Source organism: Fistularia commersonii, chromosome 26, assembly GCF_037954325.1.
Source record: "Fistularia commersonii isolate RoL2024-O1a breed Wild chromosome 26, RoL_Fcom_v1.0, whole genome shotgun sequence".
Lineage (NCBI taxonomy): Eukaryota > Metazoa > Chordata > Actinopteri > Syngnathiformes > Fistulariidae > Fistularia > Fistularia commersonii.
This window is the reverse complement of record NC_141309.1, coordinates 6,724,683-6,746,463: the sequence shown is the minus strand read 5'-3', so window position 1 is coordinate 6,746,463 and position 21,781 is coordinate 6,724,683. Positions and strand designations below refer to the sequence as shown.

Below are 21,781 nucleotides of genomic sequence, written 5' to 3'. Positions count from 1 at the left end.
GATTGTGTATTTTTCACCCTTACTGTTCCTTTATGTTGTCCGTTAATATCCCTGATGTTGTTGGTGTTGTTGCTGCTGTCTATTTATCTATGAATGTCTTGCCATCATCTGTCTCTCTATTTTTATTTATTTGTTTGTTTAGAAGTTTACTAGGACAGTGTACAATTACATTAAGCACAGAGGCAGAGATGCTTGTACCAGATTGTAGCTCATAGCTAATTTTCCATCTGTAGTCCTGGACAAGTCCTCTATTTCTATTTCTTTTTTTGACATTGTAACTGTTACGCTGCTGTGACAAAGGAATTTCCCCTATGGGGATCACTAAATCTTATCTTATCTTATCTTATCTTATCTTATCTTATCTTATCTTAAATCTATGTCACTATGAACCATAAGAACATTACATTTGAATTTCCAGTTCTAAATATGTAAAAAACATATTGAGGTCAAATTTTGTGAGTTAATATTGATGTAACTACTGTTACATGTAAATTTTTTTTTATTGATCACAGGCTCCTGAATTGAAAAAAATGAGAGATGCTTTGCCTATCATATCAAAATAAAATGTCTGAATCTGTCTTCCGCCGCTCACCTACCCCCTTGTTCTTTTTCTTTCAGAGCTGGTGTATGACGACGTATTCGCAGTGTGGGAAACCATCTGGGCAGCCAAGTTTGCCTCCTCGAGTCACTTTGTCCTCTTCATCGCCCTGGCACTGGTGGAGATCTACAGAGACATCATCTTGGAGAACAACATGGACTTTACTGAAATCATTAAATTCTTCAACGGTAAAAAGCCAAAACTCGCTGCTTTGTGTTTGACATATGATAGATAGAATGAAATTGAACTTGAGTTTGTCTCAAGTATCAGCTTCAAAATTTGCAGCTTCTCCAACGGAGGTTTTTTTTGTTTTGTTTTGTTTTTTTTAATTATAACACTCCACAAAAGAAACAACAGGTGAAAATCAGCTCCACAAAATGAAGCAACATTTTACGAGCCTGGTGTGCAGTAAGAAGCGCTCATTATCATGTCATCCGTGTCTTTGACAAAACTATCTGTGACTAAAGAGACGACAAAAACGTGCCTTCGCATCACATACACGGCAAAAGCTTATAATCCGGAAAAAATACCTTGTTTCCATCCCAGCAGCAAAAATCGAATTTTCCTGCATTTCTATTTTCAGACAAAATCCTGTAGTGTACTCTTAATATGGATTCTCTGGCATATGATTTTCAAACTAAAGGGAACTACATCTTGGAAATTGAAGTGAATTAATTTCAAGCTGATTACATTACTTTGCTGAAATGACGAGAGAAGAGGAATCAGAATCAGAATTGGAATCAGAATACTTTATTGATCCCCAAGGGAGAAATTGCTTTTTGTTGAAAGCAATATCCCATTAAAGTATTCTGATTCTTATAGACAAAAGCCCTCTCAGGTTTCATTAGGTTGAACCCTTGGAGGACTCACATCTCTGGAGGTTTCATAATAACATTTTTGTGATACATGATCAGGCTGAACAATTAATTGTATCAAATATTATGTCTTTATGATATCATTATTTAACATATTGTTTTAGAGTTTCATATATATATATATATATATGGATGCCACCGAGATATAGCCAATGAGTATTCAAAAAAAGTAAAAAAAGTTTTATATATATATAAAGTAAAATATATGTATATATAAAGTAAAATATATATATATAGATATATAACTTTAATTTATATTATTAAAATTTTTTTAATTTCTTTGAATACTCATTTGCGATATGTAGATGGCATCCTTTTCTGATAACTCAGTAAAAAAAAGACTTTCTAGGCTTTCTCCAAAATATTATGTGTCTATATATACCGGTGTATATATATATATGTGTGTGTGTGTGTGTGTGTGTGTGTGTGTGTGCGCGCACACACAAATGATTATAGCAATATTTGCATCCAGTTACTCCTGTTTACTCGCACTCGCCATCAAAGTTTATGCTACCCAACCCATCTCTCTTGCATACGACAGGTTTAACCAGTCTTCTGGGATGTGCATGTGACCTGGCACTTCAAATATACCACTTGAAAATCCTCAAACAAGGAAAAAAATATATTCCTATTTGTTTTGCCAACATATTCTCGTACTGCACCTAATAAAATGTTGGGGCCTGCATTTACAAAAGATTTGTGGATAAAATTAGGTGTCTTTCATCCCAAAAGCTGTTAATATTGGATGTTTAAAGGCCTCCGGTTCATACACTCAAGTCAAAGCGTTTTACCTACATTCAATCATGTATCTGACATTTTTATTTGGCTTTATTATGCATATCAATGTCGCATTCTATTTAGTGTGTAAAAGAAAGTGTTTCGAGTTTTTAATCTTAAAAGTGTCTTTTCCTTATCTTTCAGAAATGGCCGAGCATCACAACATAAAGCAGATTTTGACCCTGGCAAGAGATCTGGTCTGCAAGGTGCAGATGCTTATAGAGAACAAGTGATTGTGGTGTTTTGACTTCTTTTTCTTCCAAATAAAGTATAAAACATCTGTAGCAGCACAATATTAAAACATACAGAAGCTCTTTCACACATCCGTGAGCAATTATGCCCACATGCACGCGCACCCACCCACACACACACACACACACAAACACTCACACACACATGCACACACACACGCAGACATATCTTTACAATCACTGTTTGCTGCTATGAGCCCTATTGACTGTATCCACTGTTGTTTGTGTTGTCAGTTATATGAGAATATTACGCTTTGAATTTGTCAGTATTTGCAAATGATCGTAAATGTCCTAGAGAAAATAATTTCTTCAATTTACAATATTTTTGTCTCCAATCCCTTAATTGTGAATCCCAATCAGAGAATACTTAATATTTTCAGAATATTTTCGAAAAAAGGATGGTTTTAGTTGCACATTTCAACTCGAAATTAAGAGCTGAATTCAGCTAGAGACTATATTTATGAGAACGGTATGTTGTTATAATGGTTTATATTGCTTATTTTAGTAGCTAACATCCACCACATTAAAAGAATTTTTAAAACATTTCGGCGGATTATCCCCCTACAAGTTTCTGCGTAATATCGTCAGACTTTCACACGTTGTTTCAAATGCAACATCCAGAAAAACAGTGATGACAGAGTGCTGCAGCCCAAACGTAACCTGCCTCCACTTATGTTTACCGGAAAACCTTAACTGTTTAGATTTGTGAGTGGTTTTATATCTGACAGTGTTTCCGACGTCTTTGAATTGCCTTTGTCTGCCAGATACTTTGTCTTTGTTACCTGTGAATCCCAGTGTACAGAGAGATAATTGTGTTTTACTTCTGAAGATTATATGACACTATCACTTGTAGAATCATAGTCTGACATTTTAAGTGACTTATGGATATCTGAGCAAAGCTTTACACACAGCAAAAAGCCTCGGGCTTTACAACTCTCCGGTGTATATTTTGTAAAATTGGTGCTGTTTGATCATCTTCTGTTTCTGCATTGTGTTTTAAATCACCCGTCGGCATTCCCAGGAATTTCTTTTTTTAATCATACTTTAATTTCAGCGAGAATAGGTCTTTATGCTTAAATCCTGAGGTAAGAGTCGGCCAGTGGCAGATACGATGGTGGCCAAATCATGATAAACCACAGTTAATGATGGGAGGCGTAAAAAAGTGGTCAGAGGTTTCCATAGATGTTGAAGCTTGCGAGGACGCACACTATCTATATCTCCGTTTCACTCCTTTATTTCTATTTCTATCTTCTATTGTTTTCACTTATAAACATTCATGCTCTTCATCATTTGCCCCGCTATGGTGCCATGAGAGTGCCGTTCCATGAATGTGGTTGAGATGAACTGCATTAATATAGGTGTTTCTTTGTGAATGATAATGTTATTGTGCTGTATTTGTTTGCAAAAAATGTATTTATTTATTTATTCTCCCATGTTCGCATTCAAATGCCCCTTTTTTTTAAAGCTGATTTTTTTTTGTCATTTTTTTGCCCAGTTTTTCTTGTGTATTGTAGAACTATCAAAGGACATACTAAGAGTTCATATATAGAAACTATATATTAAATGGTATATGTTATTATATTACGAAATAAAACCTGAATCATCATTATTTTTAAAGACACTGTAATTTGCATTCTATTTATTCAGTCACTGGTTATCCAGATGTGGTACACAAAATTAAAACAAGTCTGTTTCACACAGTCATCCATTGTGGGACGACATAAAACTTAAATGAATATCAATTGGCCTGCCACAAAGTGCTGGATGATTTACCCCTGATCTCCTTGGAAGGGTTTAGTCAAGAGAGATTTCATTTACGTGGTTCCTCATCGAAATACGGCAGTCTGATGACACTTTACATGTAGAGCAGGTGAAGACATCACATCTTTAAAATGGTTTAAAGAATCAAGCCCTTGGCGACGACGGCAAGGAAACATTGCCTTTTGGGGTAGAAAGAGGGAGCGAAAAAATGAAAGGCAGAAAAAGAGAACGCTAGAGCGTGACAGAGACAAGGGAGGTACGAGACAGACGTGAAATGACACATCAGCAACTCCAATGTTCATCGAAGAAATAACAATAGTGTACGACTGGCGAGTGCTTCATCCTCTAAAGGTTCAATACCCTTCTCCAGGCTACTCCAAGGAGGGTCTACATATTAAAGTGTAACACTGAAAATATTCCTAATGCCGTGTCAACATTCCCATATGCATTTAAGGAAGTCTCATGGAAGGAAAAAATAAATAAAGATACGCCCGAACAGGGACTTGAACCCTGGACCCTCAGATTAAAAGTCTGATGCTCTACCGACTGAGCTATCCGGGCTCAAGAAAGGGCGGTATCGCCACCATTTATATTCACTTCAAACATCCAGGAATATCCATATGAGTCTCTGATGAAGTGGGATGCATCATTCAGATTTGAAGTGCCGGGAACATGTTTTTATTTTGATCAAAACTCTTGGACTGGAATGAAGAAAATAAACCCCCTCACGCTCTGTGACTGCGGGGTCTTGCAATTCTTGTGTTGGCCTGCAGGGGGCACCACCGTTCGTATCAGTGTCTCGCCCGCTCGAAATGTGCTAGTAGAAGAAGTATCACAGAAAGCGTTTGCTAAACCTCACATGTGCGACAGATCATGCACCTAAGTGACCGGAACGCTGTTTTGTAATGTGAATTAATTCGTTTTTAAAGCGGTAACACTGGGTTTCCAGCGGTTGGTATGTTCGTATGCGCCCGCCTGCGGTGACAATGTCAATTTTCCGGGTTAAAGACAGACGCCTCTGGCGTGCCGTGTCGCAGAAAGCCATTCACCCACTGTTCGGACAACCAGCAGAGGACTTTATTTCCACATCGCTCGCAAGAACCGTCGCCGCTGCGACTCGTATGCTTAGCTCCAAGAAGCTTCACCCAAAGGTGGATATTATTCGCGTGGATGTCGTGGTGAAACGATGTAGCTTAGCAGTGTTATCATCTGATTCTTCGTCCAGGTGCCTGCGGTTCCGACATGGGAGCCGGTGTCTGAAGACCAACTTCCGCAGGTATCACCAGTCTAACTCAAGTTTCCTTTAGTGACGATAGTATCGATCACTTTAATAAATCATTGATATTAAATAAAAAAATACGAAATGAAAGCGTTCGTGCAATTTTCCGAATCATTTCGTGTAACTTGCTACAAGATTTTGTCCCCCCCCCCCCCGGCAACGTATAATTGAACTAATCCACCCATGTCACGTGACCAGAAGTGTAGCGAGCATTCTGTCATTAACTGACAGCAGAAGTAGTCAATGTTTATTAATGAAATGATAGTATTTGTTATGATGATTTATTTATCATCGTGTTCGATTTGTCTTTGAATGTAATATTTCGATTAGAAGAAAAATCCTAAGGAGTCGGTATCGGTTAACTATGCCACAAAGCGAATGGTTATCCATTGATACAAGTGTGGTATCGCCCATCAATAGTTTCCATCGTCATCCACCAGCAGATGGGGCAAAAACAAACTTACCCGTTCACTTTATAAGCGGAGTCTTTTTAATCAACCCTAAAAGCTGCCCTTTTGGCCATAAGATGAGAAAACCTCTCTTTTCACCTGCATCGGCTGATATTGTGTAACATTTGTGAAGCCCTAACCAAGAACCTACACATTTATCTCTGTTGTTCTTCCCCTTTTCCTGTGATGAATGACCGATTTTACTGATTCTCACAGCCCACTAAAATCTCGGACGACCTGGTGGATAAACTGGAGCGACTTGCGTTGGTCAATTTTTCCACCGAGCAGGGAGTGGACTTTTTGGAGAAATCTATACGTTTCGCAGATCAGCTTCACGTGGTCGACACCTCAGGGGTTGAGCCCATGGATTCAGTCCTTGAGGACAGGTACAATATCAACACACAAACGGCACGTGGGCACCGTCATCTCAGTAACGTTAAGAAAAGATGGCTGTCATAAACTACGGCCCAATTTTTTATTTTTTTCCACATGTATGAAATGTATAAAAGTCATACGTGAATATCCAGGGCTTTATACCTGAGGGAGGATGAGGTGAATGAGGACAACCATGCTGAAGAACTGCTTCAGCTATCCCAACGTACAGTGGAAGAATACTATGTGGCACCACCAGGTAGTTTGTTTTTGTGTTGTGGTTTTTTTCTACATCGATGTTGCCTGTTGTAACAGTTTGTAAATTTTGACATAATCTGCATTATGGAGAAAAGATGCGTGAAAGTAAAGGGCAAAATTGCTATTTACAAGGCCAAAAAGTGAATGTCTAATTTTGAAATACATTTGAAATAGAAAAAAAAGAAAACATTGACACAGGAATCTTGGCATTTGTGAAAACATCTATTATTGACACTTGGCAAACAGTCACCTCAGATTATTTTAACCAGAAAACACGAGAAATTTGAATTGTTTATTAAGACTACTTTTGTTTGTCAGCATTTCAATCTGCCACCAGTGACTTATTTTTTGCCTTTAGGCTGGGATTTCTTTCTTCTTTTTCATTTTCCCTTTTCATTTTTCCTTCTGGCAATTGTTTGTAAATCCAGGGCTCCACACAAACACACACACACACACACACACACACACACACACACACACACACACACACACACACACACACACACACACACACACACACACACACAACACACACACACACACACACACACACACACACATAATAAAAAAAGGAAAACAAACGGTAAACCGAAACCGTGGCACTGAGTCATTGTTCAAAAACTTGACAGGTTTCATTCTTCTTTATTTGTCATTGAGAAGCAAATCAAAGTAAAATGATTAAAAGCCGGATAGGTGGTGTTTTTTCAGAATTTGATTTTTTATTCCAGCGCTGCAAACTTTTTTTTTTTCCCCCCCAATCAAACCCTCTTTTGTTCTGGCCCTCGTAAAGATAGACAAACATTTTTCATACGTTTTGAGGAAAAATGTATGCTGCGACAGCCCATCAAAAGCAGCTCTGAGATTATGCTTTTTAATTCTCATCTTCATTTCAGGAAATATTCCGCTGCCAAAGAGGGAGGAGAGGGCCACTGTGAAGAAATTGTCAGATGTTTGAGCTTTTCGGGGATGTCGCCTAGTAATAACACTTGAAGTTGGAATTCTGGCCTAGGAAACTAGCTGAAACTACCTAAATCAGATTAGCAACTGTGCAAAGCTGAACCATTGAGTGGATATTTAATTTTTATTTGTATATTATATGTGAACATTGTAAGCAATAGTTTCTTGTTCAGGGAATGGAAACCCTTCAGGTTTGCTCAATAAATCATTCCATCACCAGAATAATGGCAGTCGTGGATTATTGCAGGAAATTCCTAAAAGTTGTGAGTGCGCTTGGGCAAGGATGTAGACACACCTTGCTAGCGCTCAAGACTGTTCTTTAAGTTTCAATATTCAAAGTGTTTCTTGTCATATGCACAGTGAGGAAAGCTGTTTCCATGTACATGAAATTCTTACTTTCCTGTCCACATTGCCTTTGGATTTGTGTTGACAGTAAATATAAACATTATCATAAATATGAACAGTGTTGGCAGTGCAAGTAAAACATTAAGTGCAACTTGGTGTGCAACTCACAAAGTGCAGTTGCAAAGATGAGTACTGTTTAAAAAAACAAAATAAAATGGCAGTGCGGCATGTAAAGTGCAGAAATAATATTAAAATAATAATATTCGTCCTTTATTAATCCCTATGAGGAAATTCAGGATACTCTCAACAATGACATTGCAAACCTCCTCAGGAAGTACAGCTGTAGGAGTTCTGTAAGTTCCCTCAGCAATAAAGCAGCATATTGTGAAGCTCTGAGTATAGTTTATAAGTACAACCCATAGATATCACAACATCTTCTACACCAATCTTTACAAATGCGTCTGTTTTTTTTTTGACATTACAAACTTTCTTTTCATTCAATGACTTCCTGTTCCTTTTCCCATTACTGTTATATTCGGACAAAAAGGTTACAAGTACAGTGTTTTATTATTATTAAAACGTTTTCATACATTTTGAACATGATACTAGGACATTAAACTATTTAAAAAGATTTTAGTTTTCAGTATTTCAATCTGCCTCCGCTGACTTTTTTTTTTCATGTTTCCTTTAGGCTTCAATTTCTTTATTCGTTTTCAATTTCTCTTTTCATTTTTCCTTCTGGCAGCTGTTTGTTAATCAAGGGCTCCACCCCCCTACACACACACATACACACACACACCCACAATAAAAATGGAAACCGAAACTGGCACTGAAAATACTGAGTCACAAATACCGAATGTTTGTTTTTCATTGAGAAGCAAATCAGAGTAAAATTATTAAAAGCTGGATATGTGTTAATTTAAGATATTTTTTTTTCCCCCAGCGATGCAAACTTGTTTTCCAATCAAACACTCTTTTGTTCTGGTTTCAGTGGTTGCAAAGACATTGTAAAAGCCCTGCGGGACTGTAAGCGGAAGTTCTGAGTTTGAGGGATAAAGATAAAGTTTGTAAACACATTTCTAACAAAAATGTGTGCTGCTGCGGCCCACCCTGTAATTCTCATCTTCATTTCAGGAAATATTTCGCTGTCGAAAATTAACTTTTATTTATATAATATTGTTTGCAGATGACATTGTGAACTGTAGTGAGGGCAGAAAACAGGTAGAGGAAAATCTATGTGATAGATAGAAAATCTACTATGTGATAGAAGACTATTGGCCAGAATAAAAGGAAAGGTATACAAGACAGTGGTGAGACCAGAACTAGAGGTTGCAGAGATGAAGATGTTGAGGTTCTCTTTGGGAGTGACCAGGATGGATAGGATCAGGAATGAGTCTTATCAGAGGAACAGCACATGTTAGATGTTTTGGAGAGAAGGTCAGAGAAGCCAGACTGAGATGGTTCGGTCATGTACAGAGGAGGGATAGTGAATATATTGGTAGACAGATGCTGGAATTTGAACTGCCAGGCAAGAGGTCTAGAGGAAGACCAAGAGAAGATTTATGGATGTAGCGAGAGAAGATATGAAGGTAGTTGGTGTGAGAGAGGAGGATACAGAGAATCGGGTTAGATGGAGAAAGTTGATTTGCTGTGGCGACCCCTGAAGGGAACGGCTGAAAGAAGAAGATTCATATAATAAAGTATAAGTAATCAACAAAGTATGTCTTCATAGTTTCTTGCTCAGGGGAATAGAAACCGTTCTAAATATTGGCAGTCATGGATTACTGTGGGAATTTCCTAAAAGGTGAGTAAAGCGTTTTAGCAAAGATACAGACACACCCTGCTGACACTCAAGGCTGTTCTTGCAGGAATGGGCGATACCAACCTGATTTTTTCAGATACGATACCATTAGTTTATGGCGCTTGTTAGTAAAACTGATATTTATAACTTGATTGCAAGGGTATCATGATATAATCAATGAGTCATTTCATCAAACGTCCATTTAATTACAAAAGCTGTTGTTGGGCACAGCCACGCCACACGAAACTGCAACACAATACTTGTTGGCGCTCAATTCCAGGTAAACCCCCAGAAGTCCTTACAACCCCAAACCATACACAAAATAAGCGTTAACATAATATTAACGTTTGTAACTTGCTCATCATCACTTGCACAGGATTCTGGGGTTCTGCCGGAACCACAGTATCAATGCTTCTAATCAGAATAAGAATAAGAATAACTTTATTTATCCTGAAGGAAATTGTTGTGTCAGAGTTACCAGAAAAATACAACAATAATAGATAATAGAAAATTTTATAAAGAGTTAAAAAAAAAGGGAGAGTAAGAAATACAAATAAACAATAAAGTGTCTTAAGTAACAAGTGAAAACTATAAAGTGTCTTAAGGTCGTAAGTGCCAAGTGACATAAGGAGTGCACAAGAGTATGAAAAAATACTGTACATGTAGCTGTTATCTACTCCGAAACCCTTCGGAAAGGATTCGTTCAAACAACCACAGAGCTTAGTTTTATTCTTTTTCCCTCGTCTTCCCTCTTGTTCTCCTTATTCTGCTTACTTATTCTTGACATTTCCCCACTGTGGGACAATGAAAGGAATATTTAATTAGATTTTTCTGGCCATGTTTACTATAATTTTAAGGAAGTACTTTGGGTAAAACTTTCAGCTATCTGTGTGTGTGTGTGGGGGGGGGGGTTATAAGAAGATGTAAAACATTTTTTTTAAACTGTGACTTAAGAATAAAATTCAGTGGCAACCCTTAAAAAATGGTTGTTTTGAAACACACATGGGTGACGATTTTTGTTAGTTAACCGTAGTATAAAGTATCTTGTCGTGGTCTTCTGTTTAATTAATTACATATTTATTTCAGTTTCCACTTTGTATTTATTTTCCAAAAAAAAAATGAGCAATGTATTTTGGAAGTCGTGTCGTCAATAAACAAGACAATGTCAGATTTTTTTTTTTCTTACACTTTTCTTTTTTAATTATTTCTAACTTGTCTCCATGACGAGCGTGTTATTTGTCAGACATCCGAGTGACAAAATAACAATGTTAAAAAAAAAGATAACGAAATATAACCGGGTAAAGTTGCTCTGTTAAAGAGAATGGAAAGCGAAAGTAGCCGGTGCAGGGCGGAGAAACGAAAGTTAACGGGGCAGTGACGTAACAGCGGCGGGCGTATAAATAATCCGCCGCCCCGCAACTTTCTGCATTCCTAGCGCTCTATTTCGAAGTTGGAAGTTGCTCTTCTCTCACATCTCTCCATTTTTCTGGACACCCTCAGCCCCGAAGTTAACTTCGTGATTCGAACGGCGAATAACCACCATGGAGATCATCGTGACCACAATGACCCAGTCCTTCACGCTGACGGTGCGCCCCACGGACACGGTGGGCCACCTGAAGGTCCTCATCCGTGACAAGATCGGGGTCTCCATCGCGGAGCAGAGGCTGACGTTTGACTCGACGCATCTCAGCAATGAGTCCAGGACCCTGCAATCCTACGGCCTGCACCAGGGCGCCAGGGTGACCCTGCTGGTGGTCCAGCCTGAGAAGATCCAGGTGTTCCTCAAGACCGAGAAGGGCGAGACGCACACCTACGACGTGAAGCCCGCTGAGACGGTGGATGACTTCAAGAAATCGGTGGAGTGCAGAGAAGGAGTGAAGGTGAGCCAGCAGAGGCTCATCTACCAGGGCAGGGAGATGATGGGGGGCACACTGAGCGACTACGGCGTCCAGGCGCACAGCACCATCGACCTGGCGCTGCGCCTTAGAGGAGGCTGAAGACCTGGATGGCCTTTCTTTACATTCCCCTTGCCTGGGTGTCATATCTTCCAAGCCTAGTCTACTTTTTTTTTTTTTAAATTATAGACTTGTTCTTCATTTGATGACTTCCTGTACTTTTCCCGCTGCTGTTATCATCGGACAAAAGTGCCACATATACCGTGTTTTATTATGAACACCATTGAACAATGTGAAGTGATCATTTGAAATGACATTTTTTTTTTATCACAAACAGTTATGTTTCTCCCAAAGTGTCAAAGAGATATATTACAAAATTATACAAATTAAAAAAATGGACACATTAATAGATTACTTTGGCTGTATTAGCACTATTGCAGTGAAGAGGGCTTTGTCCAGATTACCATTTTGGGTTTGTTTGTTTTTTTTTTATTTCCTCACAGATGCCAAGTAGGCATACCAAAATAAGGCAACCACATTGGCAAAAAGCACCCTGAACTGAAAAGGAGAGAAAAAAAATCAGTCAGGATGTGCGTCACGATGTAACACTCTTATGTTCAGACGACGAGGAATTGACCTGAACAGGCACAAAGTTGATGTTGATGAACTGGAAGGGAGTCCAAACTTTCCAGTTCATCTTTAGTGCAGTCCAGTAACTTCTCCGCATTTTCTTCTCAAAGTCTCCCCATCCTTTGGCCTGAGAACAAATGTTCATCTGTTAAACAAGGCATAATTGACCTGTATTGAACTTCTACAGCAGTTTCTTTTCTTTCAAAATTGCTTCATCACCATCAGCAGCATAAGTCATCGTCCCTCCCCCAGCGCAAGGTGCAGGGTTCCATGTCTGGGAGGTGTCACACACACCACAAAGGTAGCTTCTTTAGCAGTTTCATGTGTAATGTAATTCCCCAAAGATTTTAGTAATTGCATTGTTATTTGATTTTTATGATGTTCTGTGTGTTATTAATTGATTCTTTCTATTAATTTATTATTGTTGCATTGGTCCTGCACTGTGCACTTAAGTTATGTTCACCTATCACTCATACGCATGTCTGTGTTCTTTAATCCAGCATTTGTCTGTAATAATTACACAAAATGTGACTTGGTTCTTTTCATTGAAATTATAAGTTGATACTTTTTTTTCAATCTGTGTAATAGTTTATGTCTGCTGAGTGTTCTTGAGCTTTGACCAGGCGCCTTAAATAAAACAAATTATTATTACTTTGCTGAATGGTGTCCTTCAGTGTCAGGAAAGTTGCCTTCAAAAATATGCCTTATTATTATTATTATTGCCTTCCTTTAAAAGCAGGTTGGCATCATATGATAAGTGAAGATAGTGGATTTTCACATATTAATTTAGAGTTCTTGAGCAGGGATCTCGTAAGAACATCAGGAATGGAAACAAATAGGAAGGGTCCATAAAGACCGAGTCAACTGCATTGTGAAAAATGCAGGATGCATGTTTTTAAACCTTAATGATCACGAAATTTGGGGGGTGAGAAAATTCACTTAATTACTATCTTCGGAGAACGACAACACTACATTGCTGTGCAACCAGCCTTACGGGGGAGGTGACTCACCTCGAGGATGTTCATGACAAAGAAGAAAAGCAGCAGAAAGCCAGGGGCGAATATGAGCCGATCCAACAGCAGGCGTTTGATGATACAGTATGGATCTGTGCTGGGCATCCACGCCTCCATCAGCTGGTAAAAGTAGTGGCTCACCGGTCCAGTGATAAACAACCTGGATCGACAAAACATGCGGCTTCCAAAAATATTTACTTTTTCCTTTTTGCTCCCATGTAGAGCACAGAAGCGGTAGCGACTGGAAGCGTAAGCTATTTTCATGAATGGTCTCCGCTTTTACGATTTCAAAGGACTTTACACTGCATTGCGTTCACACATTCATATACACAAATAATGGTGGCAGAGCTGCAGTGCAAGGCGCTGACAAGGCCATCGGGAGCAGCTTTGGGACACTTTGGGACAAGGACAATCCGGCAAGCAGACAGGAAGAGCCTTGAATCAAACCACCAACCTTCCGATTGGAGGGGCCCCCTCTCTACCAACTGATCCTCAGCGACCCAGTTTCCCATTTGGGAAGAAACCCCAAAGGGCCTTTGTCAGTCTTTGTTTACTGATCTCACCCATAGATGGCATAACGGGCGGCTCCGGCTGAATCGATCTCACTGGCCGGGGCTCCGTTTCTCACTTTCTTTCTTGCCTCCAAACTCTGAGACAGGAGATTTCCCAAGGCCGAGAGGATGGCACTGGAAATATCAGGGAAAAGACACGGATCCAGTAAACTAAATCAACAGAGTTCAACTGTCAGTTGAAACAGACAATAATGATAGAGTCACATATTTGATACTGTTTGAAGGTAAAATGTGAGGGGAGGAGTTCAGAGCAGATGTTGATTGGTTAGAGCCACTGAGCTGAGGTCACAACAGGTTAGGAAAACAGAGGGGTTAGCGTGTTACTGTCACGCAAAATAACTTTATTAGTTGTTATGTTTTTAAATAGAAAAAAGTATTACTAGACGACAATATAAACACCTTCCAACTGAGATGACAAAAGGGTAGCTGATTCATAGCCGCAAACGTCAGAAAGGGTGCCGGCGCGAAGCGGACATACAAACCTCGTTATAGATTTAGTTATGATGGGATATTTCTTCAGGAGATGCAGATACTGCTGGAGTAAACGAATCTGAAGGGAGGCATGGCGAGCGGGTAGGCTTTCCACAGGCATGGTCACTGCATCGGCGTTACAAACCCAAACACACACACAACACGGTGAGGGGAGTTGACAGACGAGAACTTCGTTCGAACTCTTCCGGTCGTCGTCATTACGTCACCAGTGACGTCATCACGTCAGGTACACGCCCAGTGTATGATATAGGACGCGGGTGATTAACTTTTGCGATGATTTGTGCGGTTTTGCATTTATCGTCTAAGCAAAATAGAAATAGGTTTGCGTAAGTTTGCAAACAGCAGGCATAAACATTTATGCCGACTTTTCAAAAAAGCAAATAAAGAACACATTAATATTGCAAGGAAACAATATCAAATTCAATTTAGTCAACTTTGTACATGTTTCTGTGACCAAGAGGTCAAACAGCAGTTCTAGCATCATCCACCTAACTTAACTGATTGAGTGGTTAATCCACCCAAAACCTAAACTTTCTTAACTCTGGATACTAACAGTGCAGCTGTGACTCATTAAAATGAAAGACGGGGCCAAAGCACTTGTACAGCTCAGTAACTTCAATGCTTTTCAATTTGTAAATTATCCTACCAGTCAGTTGCCTAAATTTCAGCTTCCTTCACCTGTCAGAGCTTCTCCCAGGTCTGGTCTGCAGATATGCCGCTTTCATCACATAAATCTGTCCGTATTTCCGACTAAAGGAAACATTTAATGGAGATTTAATGCAGTTGCGATATGAGAGTTATTTGACTGAAGACCCAAACGGAATATAAAACAAAATTTCAGCTTAAATCCATAAAAAAACTTTTAATCTTTTCAAAATACAAACATCATACAAACACAGTGCATAGACTGGCAGTGTAAATGAAACAAATACAAAAAAGGGTAAGAAAACTTTACAATCAAAACGATGACTTGACCAACTAGATCTCTATAAAGAAAATGGCACAGGCTGTGGATGAAAACCAGGAAAAAGCTTATGCATGGGCTTTGCGCTGTAGTATAAATCAACATGCACGTTAGAAAAACTGGCAAGGGCATGACATCTTAAAGTGCCTTCCAGTCAACTGGTGACTTTCCAGATTTCTTCAGCAGCTCGTTGGCCTTTGAGAAATGTTTACAGCCAAAGAACCCTCGATGGGCAGAGAGGGGTGAGGGATGTACGGTCTGTAGAATATGGTGACGTTTCTACAAATCCACAGATCATAACATTAGGTTCACGTTCATAATTGTAACTAAAAAGAGCATTTGGAATAAATAAAAAAATCTCACCCTGTTAATTGTGGCCCCTTTTTTCTGAGCGTACGCTCCCCACAACATGAAGACCAAGCCATCCCGGTTGTTGCTGAGCCACTGCACCACAGCATCTGTGAACGTCTCCCAGCCTCTGTCTTTGTGGGAGTTGGCCTGGTGCGCTCGGACGGTCAGCACGGCATTGAGCAGCAACACGCCTGCGAGAGAGGGGCGTAAGAGAAGGTAGTATGCTTGTTTTCTTCAGGCAGCTTCTCTTAAACCACCTTCAACGTAACAGGAAATAGCCTTGGTGAGCTCAACGGTTTGCAACAGCTGTCTGGCTATTGTGGAGGACATCATGTCATTTAGTTATGGAGAATTGTCGAGGGGTTGGCGTGGATGTTGGTTGGATGTGGGACAGCTGGCAGAAACAATACTGAGTCTGAGGAGGGCATAACGGACACTGTATCAGGCTTGATTACCTCAGGAGTACGAAAACCCTCTAGATCAAATTGGAATACTCCGATATTACTAGTTCCTAAACCACATTTGAGCCAGAAGTGGATGGCGCATGATCTTAGGTAGATCAATGCGATTCGAGACACCCCAACGATACCCGTGCCAAATCCCTTTTGCACAATCTCTGGTAATCTGCAGCCCCAACATGAATGGTTTTCATCCAGTGGGTTGTTTCATCAGGCTCTTAAGGAGTTACATAGAGTAGAAATACCTGCCCACCACGATACTGATCCGCTGCGTGGATGACTTATTCATAGGAGCCCCTGACCCGGCAATATTACATCACCTCAACTCGCTCATGGGAATTATAGCGTTGGGATCTGTTCGAAGGAAGGTTAAAACAGTTGACAGACCTGGTAGTGAGACAACCCCACACTACCACAACCCCACATGCTGAGACCGGACAAACGTTGCTGGCTTAGAAGCTTGTCTCACGAGGTCTCACGGACGAAAAAAAAAGCAACTCAAGAATGATCATATGAGTAATTGAAAGAGAATATGAGGAGCAGGGAGGCTGCCCTCCAGTTGGAAACAGTCCGGAAGGATATTACATCACCCCGAGCCTGTGACTGTGAAGCCATTCCTCTGGCTGACAGCTTATAGGAGGAGTTACGTTCATGCAAATGGCGAGCTAACAGCGCCCCTACGAGCATTAGCGAAGGAACGGGGCATGAGGAACCTGACAGCTCATCTCGCTTGGACATATGCTACAGAAAAAAGCTTCAAACTGAAACAGGAAATTGCATCGCTACGGATCTCGCCACCCCTGACTACAAACTGCTGTTCAATTTAGATGTTTCTGAATAAGACCACACCGTTAATGGTGTGATGTTTATGGTGGTTTACAATGGTGCAGCTCATTCATTAATTTTTTTGGGCTGATGAGCTTCACGCTGCCAAAACATTTAGTCTCGTCACATCGGACGAATGAAATCACCATGGTATTCTGAGGCTGATCAATTCCGTCACTGAAGAAGACGACTTACTGGTTTCAGTGCGCAAGGGGAAGACAAAGTTAGCGATCAGCAGGAGTAGGATAAAGCTGGGATAGAAAATGGATGGACAAACGGACTTTTCCTTATACTCTTTATTATAAATCTTTTTCATCAGCCGTCTTAGAGGCACTGTGCGAAAAAAAAAGTGTTACCAGTACGTATTTGTGGATGTTACCAGTATGTATTTAATTAAAAGTTTTTAAAAAAGTGTTTCTGTGTAAATATCTCATGTTACAACTTTGGACACCTGTGGCTTATGAACAAGTGCAGCCTATGTATGTACACAAATATTTGTTTATTTTTAGCCGCAAGGCTATTCAGGTGTGCTCGAAAGTACATAAATTACGGTATTTATGAGCTTATGATTTGTAAGTCTACCTTGTTCAGCCCATCCTGTCAGATCTCCATGTCCAGGATGCTGAAAGCCTTCAATGTCTGCAACCAGCTCCTTGTACATGTTCTCCAAACTAGAAGATGGATCAGCACAGAAAAATAAACATACCATTCATTTATAATTTATCTTTTATTAATTCCTCGTGGGGAAATTTGTTTTCTGCAGTTAACCTGTCATGGATGAACCATGAGCAGTAGGCTGCCGTCCATTGGCGCCGGGGGAGCAGTTAGGGGTTGAGTGTCTTGCTCAACTACACTTCGACACACTAGGAGGAGCTGGGAATCGAACCAGGAAAGTTCGGTTCTCGCAAAGACGATCGCTCTACCTCCTGCGTTACGCCGCCCCCCATCCTGTCCTTTCAAAATTCAACATTAAAAATGATTCCGCGTGGGTTCTACCTGGGTGGAGGTGGCACTGGTCTTTTGACACTGAAACACAATCCATGGGCTTGATTGGGACCATGATATGGATCCTGACCAAGAATCACCACTTTGATCTGTCAAGACACGGATCCATCGGACACTGAGCAAACGGATAGGGTTGCGAGAAGTAATTCGTTAGGTAATATTAGTAATGAAAAAGCCGAGCTCTTTAATTTGAAGAGTCAATGCATGTTATTCAGAATCAGATGGCCTCGTCGTCAATGTTTTCATGCCCCCATTCCCCTTTTTCTTAATCGCGTCCCATGTGGCCTTACGTCCCGGATGTCGCACATCTGCGTCCAGGTGAAGACCTCCTCAGCGGGCGGGTAGACGGTGTGTCGACTCCGCTCGGCGGACACAAACTGCATCAACTGTGTGGAAAACATGGCATAGCGGGATTAATCTGTTTACAATTCTAACGTCTGTTTTCTCCCACAAATTGTCATCAAAACATAATAATGCTAACAACGGAATGAGAACCAGAACACTCACAGAGTACAGATAAAAAATAAGCACCACTATGAAAAGAAACAAAAATAAAACCCAGCATAAAAATAAAGGTATATAAAAGTGTAAATGATGAGAGAACTATATTGTCCTAGTAGCAAAGTACACCCCAAAAAACAAAATAAAATAAAAAGTCTTCCTGTACCATTTCAGCAGTGCCAAGTTGTTGAGTGAACAGATTATTATATTATAACGCGTCACATTGCACGAGTGAAGCAAAATTCGCGCTCACCTGTTTGAAATACGGCTTTCCAAACTCTGCAGAGAGGCTTTTCCTCCAGCTCTCCCCGAATCCCGCAGGAGTCTGAGCGGAACAGAGTTTCTGCAGGGCCGCATTCTTGTTGCGGGCGATCCTTTGGAGCTGCTCTGGAGAGAGCGGACCCGAACCGCACGGCTCCGACTGCACGCCGGGGGTCTTCAGCCTCTTCTTCTGCACAATTTTAGTGTATTGAGCAAAAAACCGAGCTGGTAAGAAGCGAGTGATTGGAGACGAGGCCGTTTTTAGGGGAGGTTTATTGCAAAGCGCCGCGATTATCATTATCTGTTTTTTAACAACTACGGAACCACGTGGTGATCTCGAACGCAACTCGAGTTAAAGCCTAAGATATCGCGAGACTTTCCACAACACTGAAAAGCGCTACTTTTTTGAATACAACTTTTCAAAAATACACCCTTAAACCCTACTGTAACCCAACCGGAAAACAGTATCCTTAAGCTGTCGGACTTCCGTGGTGCTCACCGTGACTTCTGCATCTTCCTTCGTTTCGTCTAAATCTTGAGAAACTCTCTTTTTCGACACCGGGGTAAAAAACGAGTTGATGGTTTTCTGTCCGATCATTTTTGCGGAGAGAAAAGGGATGACAACCTATTTGGCGGTGAGAAAACGTTCACAAGATAGTCCTGATGGAAGTTGCGAAATATGTCAAACGGGCGGTTACTTCTGAAAATACTATTTCCTCGCTGCTCGCCTCTTCCGCGCCAAAAACCCGGGGAAGTACGCGCCAAACTTTGTGACGATGAGCCGTGCTGCGTTCAAGGTCCCCTCGGTTAACTCAACACTTCTGCTCACGGTCTATTCCGCTCCTCAAACAGCTGCACAACCACAGATATACATAATCACTTGACTGAGGAAAAATAATAGAAGAGTTCGTTGAAATATGTTGAAATACTGCGGACATACTGAGAAAAATCGTGCGAGAGAGGAACCATGATGCTGTTTGAGGAAATACAGAGTGGCAGAGAAGTATGTCAGACTGGTGCAGGACATGTATGCTAGTTGTGACTGTGTTGAGGTGTGCTGTAGGTGGGACTACATCAGGGGTCAGCTCTGAGCCCTTTCTTGTTTGCAATCGTTATGGACAGGTTAGGTTAGACAGGAATCTCCATGTATGGTGAGGTTTGCACTTGACATTGTGATCTCTAGCGAGAGCAGAGAACAAGCGGAGGAAAATCTAGAAAGGCGAAAGTATGCTCTGGAAAGGAGAGGAATGTATGTTCACCGCAGCAAGACAGAATACACGTGTGTGAATGAAAGGAACCCAATTGGAGCGCTGAGGCTAGAGGAAGCCGCGATTAAGGAGTTGGAGGATTTCATGTACCTAGGGTGAACAGTCCAGAAGTTAGAAGTTTTGGAGAGAAGGTCAGAGAAGTCAGACTTAGATGGTTCGGTCATGTACAGAGGAGGGATAGTGAATACATGCGTAGAAGGATGCTGGGGTTGGAACTGCCAAACAGGAGGACGAGAGGAAGTTGAATTGAAAGAGGATATGAAGTTGGTTGGTGTGAGAGAAAGGATACAGAGAACAGGGTTGGATGGAGGAGGTTGATTCGCTGTGCCAACCCCTGAAGGAAGTAGCCGAGAAGGAAACGAAGGCTGCTGACGCACTTTACCAGAATCTTCTGCTTAGACCAAAGATTATCCCCAAATCTTGATGTTTCATTCCTCTTTATCCAGATCTTGTCAAACCAATAAATGTCAAAGCCCTCCGGGGCCTGAAGAAATCAGGTTGCCGTAATGGAAGAACCCGGACGAATAGGCACACCCACAGCCGATGCACTGACAACCGGCCTGGGGAAGAAAATGAAACTGGAGAGAGATGACAGGGTGAAGCAAGAGGATGCTGAGGAAGATGAAGAGAACGGGGAGTTCAGCCATCCGATCCCTTGGAAAAAAATCGAGGCAGAGGACCTGGATTGTGACTACGCTCTGCTGTTTTCCAAGGGGGAGGCAGACCTGCTCTTCAAACGTCTGGAGGAAGAAGTGGTGTATTCATCAGGTGAAGGCAGATCGGTTAAAATCTCTCACCGCAAGTTAAGCGTTGTTGATTGCGTTGTTGATTCTCTTTGTTCCAGGGGAAGAAGCAAAAGTACAGGTGTTCGGAAAGGTGTACAATATACCAAGGAAGCAGGCTACATATGGAGATTCAGGCCTGACCTACACCTACTCCGGCGTGACACGCGTAGCCTCCCCGTGGACTCCGACCCTGGCGTACATGCGAGATGCCGTCACCAAGACAACAGGACAGACGTTCAACTTCGTTTTGGTGAACAGGTGAGAAATGACCGATTCAGCAGCACCAGGGTCGAGGTTCACGCAGTCTGCCCACTGAGGATTCCTTCCCCCACCAGGTACAAGGATGGCTTGGACCACATGGGTGAACACCGGGATGATGAAAAAGAGCTGGATGCCCTCTGTCCCATCGCTTCTGTCTCTCTGGGTGCAGCCAGAGACTTCCTCTTCCGACACAGGGACACTCGAGGGAAACACGGACGCCGGCAAATAGAGCCCGTGAAGCTGGAGCTCGCCCACGGAAGCCTGCTCCTCATGAACGCGCCCACAAACACTTTCTGGTATCACAGCCTTCCAGTGCGCAAGAAGGTCCTCCTGCCTCGCATCAACCTCACCTTTAGGCGCATCCTTCTGAAAACCAAAAAAAAACAAGTTTAACATTGATACATGAGTAAATGAGAAACACTTTGAAGATATAACCTTAGATGTGAAAATCTACAAGAATCAGTGGTTTAAAGTGACTGGCGCAGCTACACTATCAGCCGATTTCTTTGTATGGAGCAGCTTGTGAAACCAAAGCTTTTGACTGAAAATAATCATTTGCTTCATTTTCATGTGTGGATTTATGATTGTCAAATACATAACTGGCTACCTTTCAAAAACAAAACAAAACAAAACAAAAAAGTTATGGTACTTCCAAAAAAACATCTTATGCTTCAAGAGATCCAGAAATGTATAAAGATACCATGAAAAGCTCCTGATCAGTATCCTTTGCTTCCCTGGAAGTGTGAGTCTCCCCTTCAAGAATAAATCCATGAGGTC

General features: G+C 41.1%; 5 protein-coding genes and 1 non-coding gene across 9 annotated transcripts in view; 4 read left to right on the top strand and 2 right to left on the bottom strand.

Moving 5' to 3' along the window:
- The window catches only part of sgsm1a (small G protein signaling modulator 1a), a 33,295-nt gene extending 29,172 nt beyond the window's left edge, over positions 1–4,123 (top strand). For both annotated transcript variants that reach the window (XM_086173857.1, XM_086173856.1), the window contains exons 24-25: positions 619–786; positions 2,395–4,123. In XM_086173857.1, the coding sequence (XP_086029983.1) occupies positions 619–786; positions 2,395–2,483 (257 nt within the window). In that variant the 3' untranslated portion in view covers positions 2,484–4,123. The remainder of the gene's footprint in view (positions 1–618; positions 787–2,394) is intronic.
- A 627-nt stretch (positions 4,124–4,750) lies between these two features.
- On the bottom strand, positions 4,751–4,823 carry trnak-uuu (transfer RNA lysine (anticodon UUU)). Its single transcript has one exon. It is a non-coding gene; the product is annotated as a tRNA-Lys (tRNA).
- A 252-nt stretch (positions 4,824–5,075) lies between these two features.
- gatc (glutamyl-tRNA amidotransferase subunit C) lies at positions 5,076–7,803 on the top strand. Its single transcript, XM_086173855.1, has 5 exons — positions 5,076–5,413; positions 5,488–5,538; positions 6,207–6,376; positions 6,518–6,621; positions 7,514–7,803. The coding sequence occupies exons 1-5, from the start codon at positions 5,228–5,230 to the stop codon at positions 7,573–7,575; spliced, it is 573 nt and encodes a 190-aa protein (XP_086029981.1). The 5' UTR covers positions 5,076–5,227; the 3' UTR covers positions 7,576–7,803.
- Positions 7,804–10,893: 3,090 nt separating this feature from the next.
- pxmp2 (peroxisomal membrane protein 2) lies at positions 10,894–19,015 on the bottom strand. The gene is given in 10 exon segments (XM_086173854.1): positions 10,894–12,176; positions 12,256–12,375; positions 13,259–13,421; positions 13,825–13,947; positions 15,653–15,798; positions 15,800–15,831; positions 17,506–17,594; positions 17,920–18,017; positions 18,219–18,314; positions 18,683–19,015. Coding segments are annotated over 10 exon segments (1,242 nt in total). The 5' UTR covers positions 18,989–19,015; the 3' UTR covers positions 10,894–12,107.
- Positions 11,265–12,899, top strand: isg15 (ISG15 ubiquitin like modifier). Its single transcript, XM_086173853.1, has one exon. The coding sequence runs from the start codon at positions 11,265–11,267 to the stop codon at positions 11,718–11,720; it is 456 nt and encodes a 151-aa protein (XP_086029979.1). The 3' UTR covers positions 11,721–12,899.
- alkbh2 (alkB homolog 2, alpha-ketoglutarate dependent dioxygenase) lies at positions 18,780–21,770 on the top strand. Of its 3 annotated transcripts, none has more exons than XM_086173849.1 (4): positions 18,780–18,918; positions 20,405–20,726; positions 20,803–21,001; positions 21,079–21,770. In XM_086173849.1, the coding sequence occupies exons 2-4, from the start codon at positions 20,465–20,467 to the stop codon at positions 21,395–21,397; spliced, it is 780 nt and encodes a 259-aa protein (XP_086029975.1). In that variant the 5' UTR covers positions 18,780–18,918; positions 20,405–20,464; the 3' UTR covers positions 21,398–21,770. The 3 variants fall into 3 exon arrangements, with proteins under 3 accessions (XP_086029975.1, XP_086029977.1, XP_086029978.1); XM_086173851.1 differs by lacking the exon at positions 18,780–18,918 and adding an exon at positions 19,262–19,325; XM_086173852.1 differs by lacking the exon at positions 18,780–18,918 and adding an exon at positions 19,502–19,693.
- The last annotated feature ends 11 nt before the right edge of the window (positions 21,771–21,781 follow it).

Bases quoted from the DNA above. Each gene is read 5' to 3' on its own strand.
- gatc (XM_086173855.1), top strand. From the start codon at position 5,228: ATGCGCCCGCCTGCGGTGACAATGTCAATTTTCCGGGTTAAAGACAGA. The intron at 5,539-6,206 runs GTATCACCAGTC...TGATTCTCACAG, and splicing joins CTGAAGACCAACTTCCGCAG to CCCACTAAAATCTCGGACGA. The intron at 6,377-6,517 runs GTACAATATCAA...GTGAATATCCAG, and splicing joins GATTCAGTCCTTGAGGACAG to GGCTTTATACCTGAGGGAGG.
- isg15 (XM_086173853.1), top strand. From the start codon at position 11,265: ATGGAGATCATCGTGACCACAATGACCCAGTCCTTCACGCTGACGGTG.
- alkbh2 (XM_086173849.1), top strand. From the start codon at position 20,465: ATGGAAGAACCCGGACGAATAGGCACACCCACAGCCGATGCACTGACA. The intron at 20,727-20,802 runs GTGAAGGCAGAT...TCTTTGTTCCAG, and splicing joins AGAAGTGGTGTATTCATCAG to GGGAAGAAGCAAAAGTACAG. The intron at 21,002-21,078 runs GTGAGAAATGAC...TTCCCCCACCAG, and splicing joins AACTTCGTTTTGGTGAACAG to GTACAAGGATGGCTTGGACC.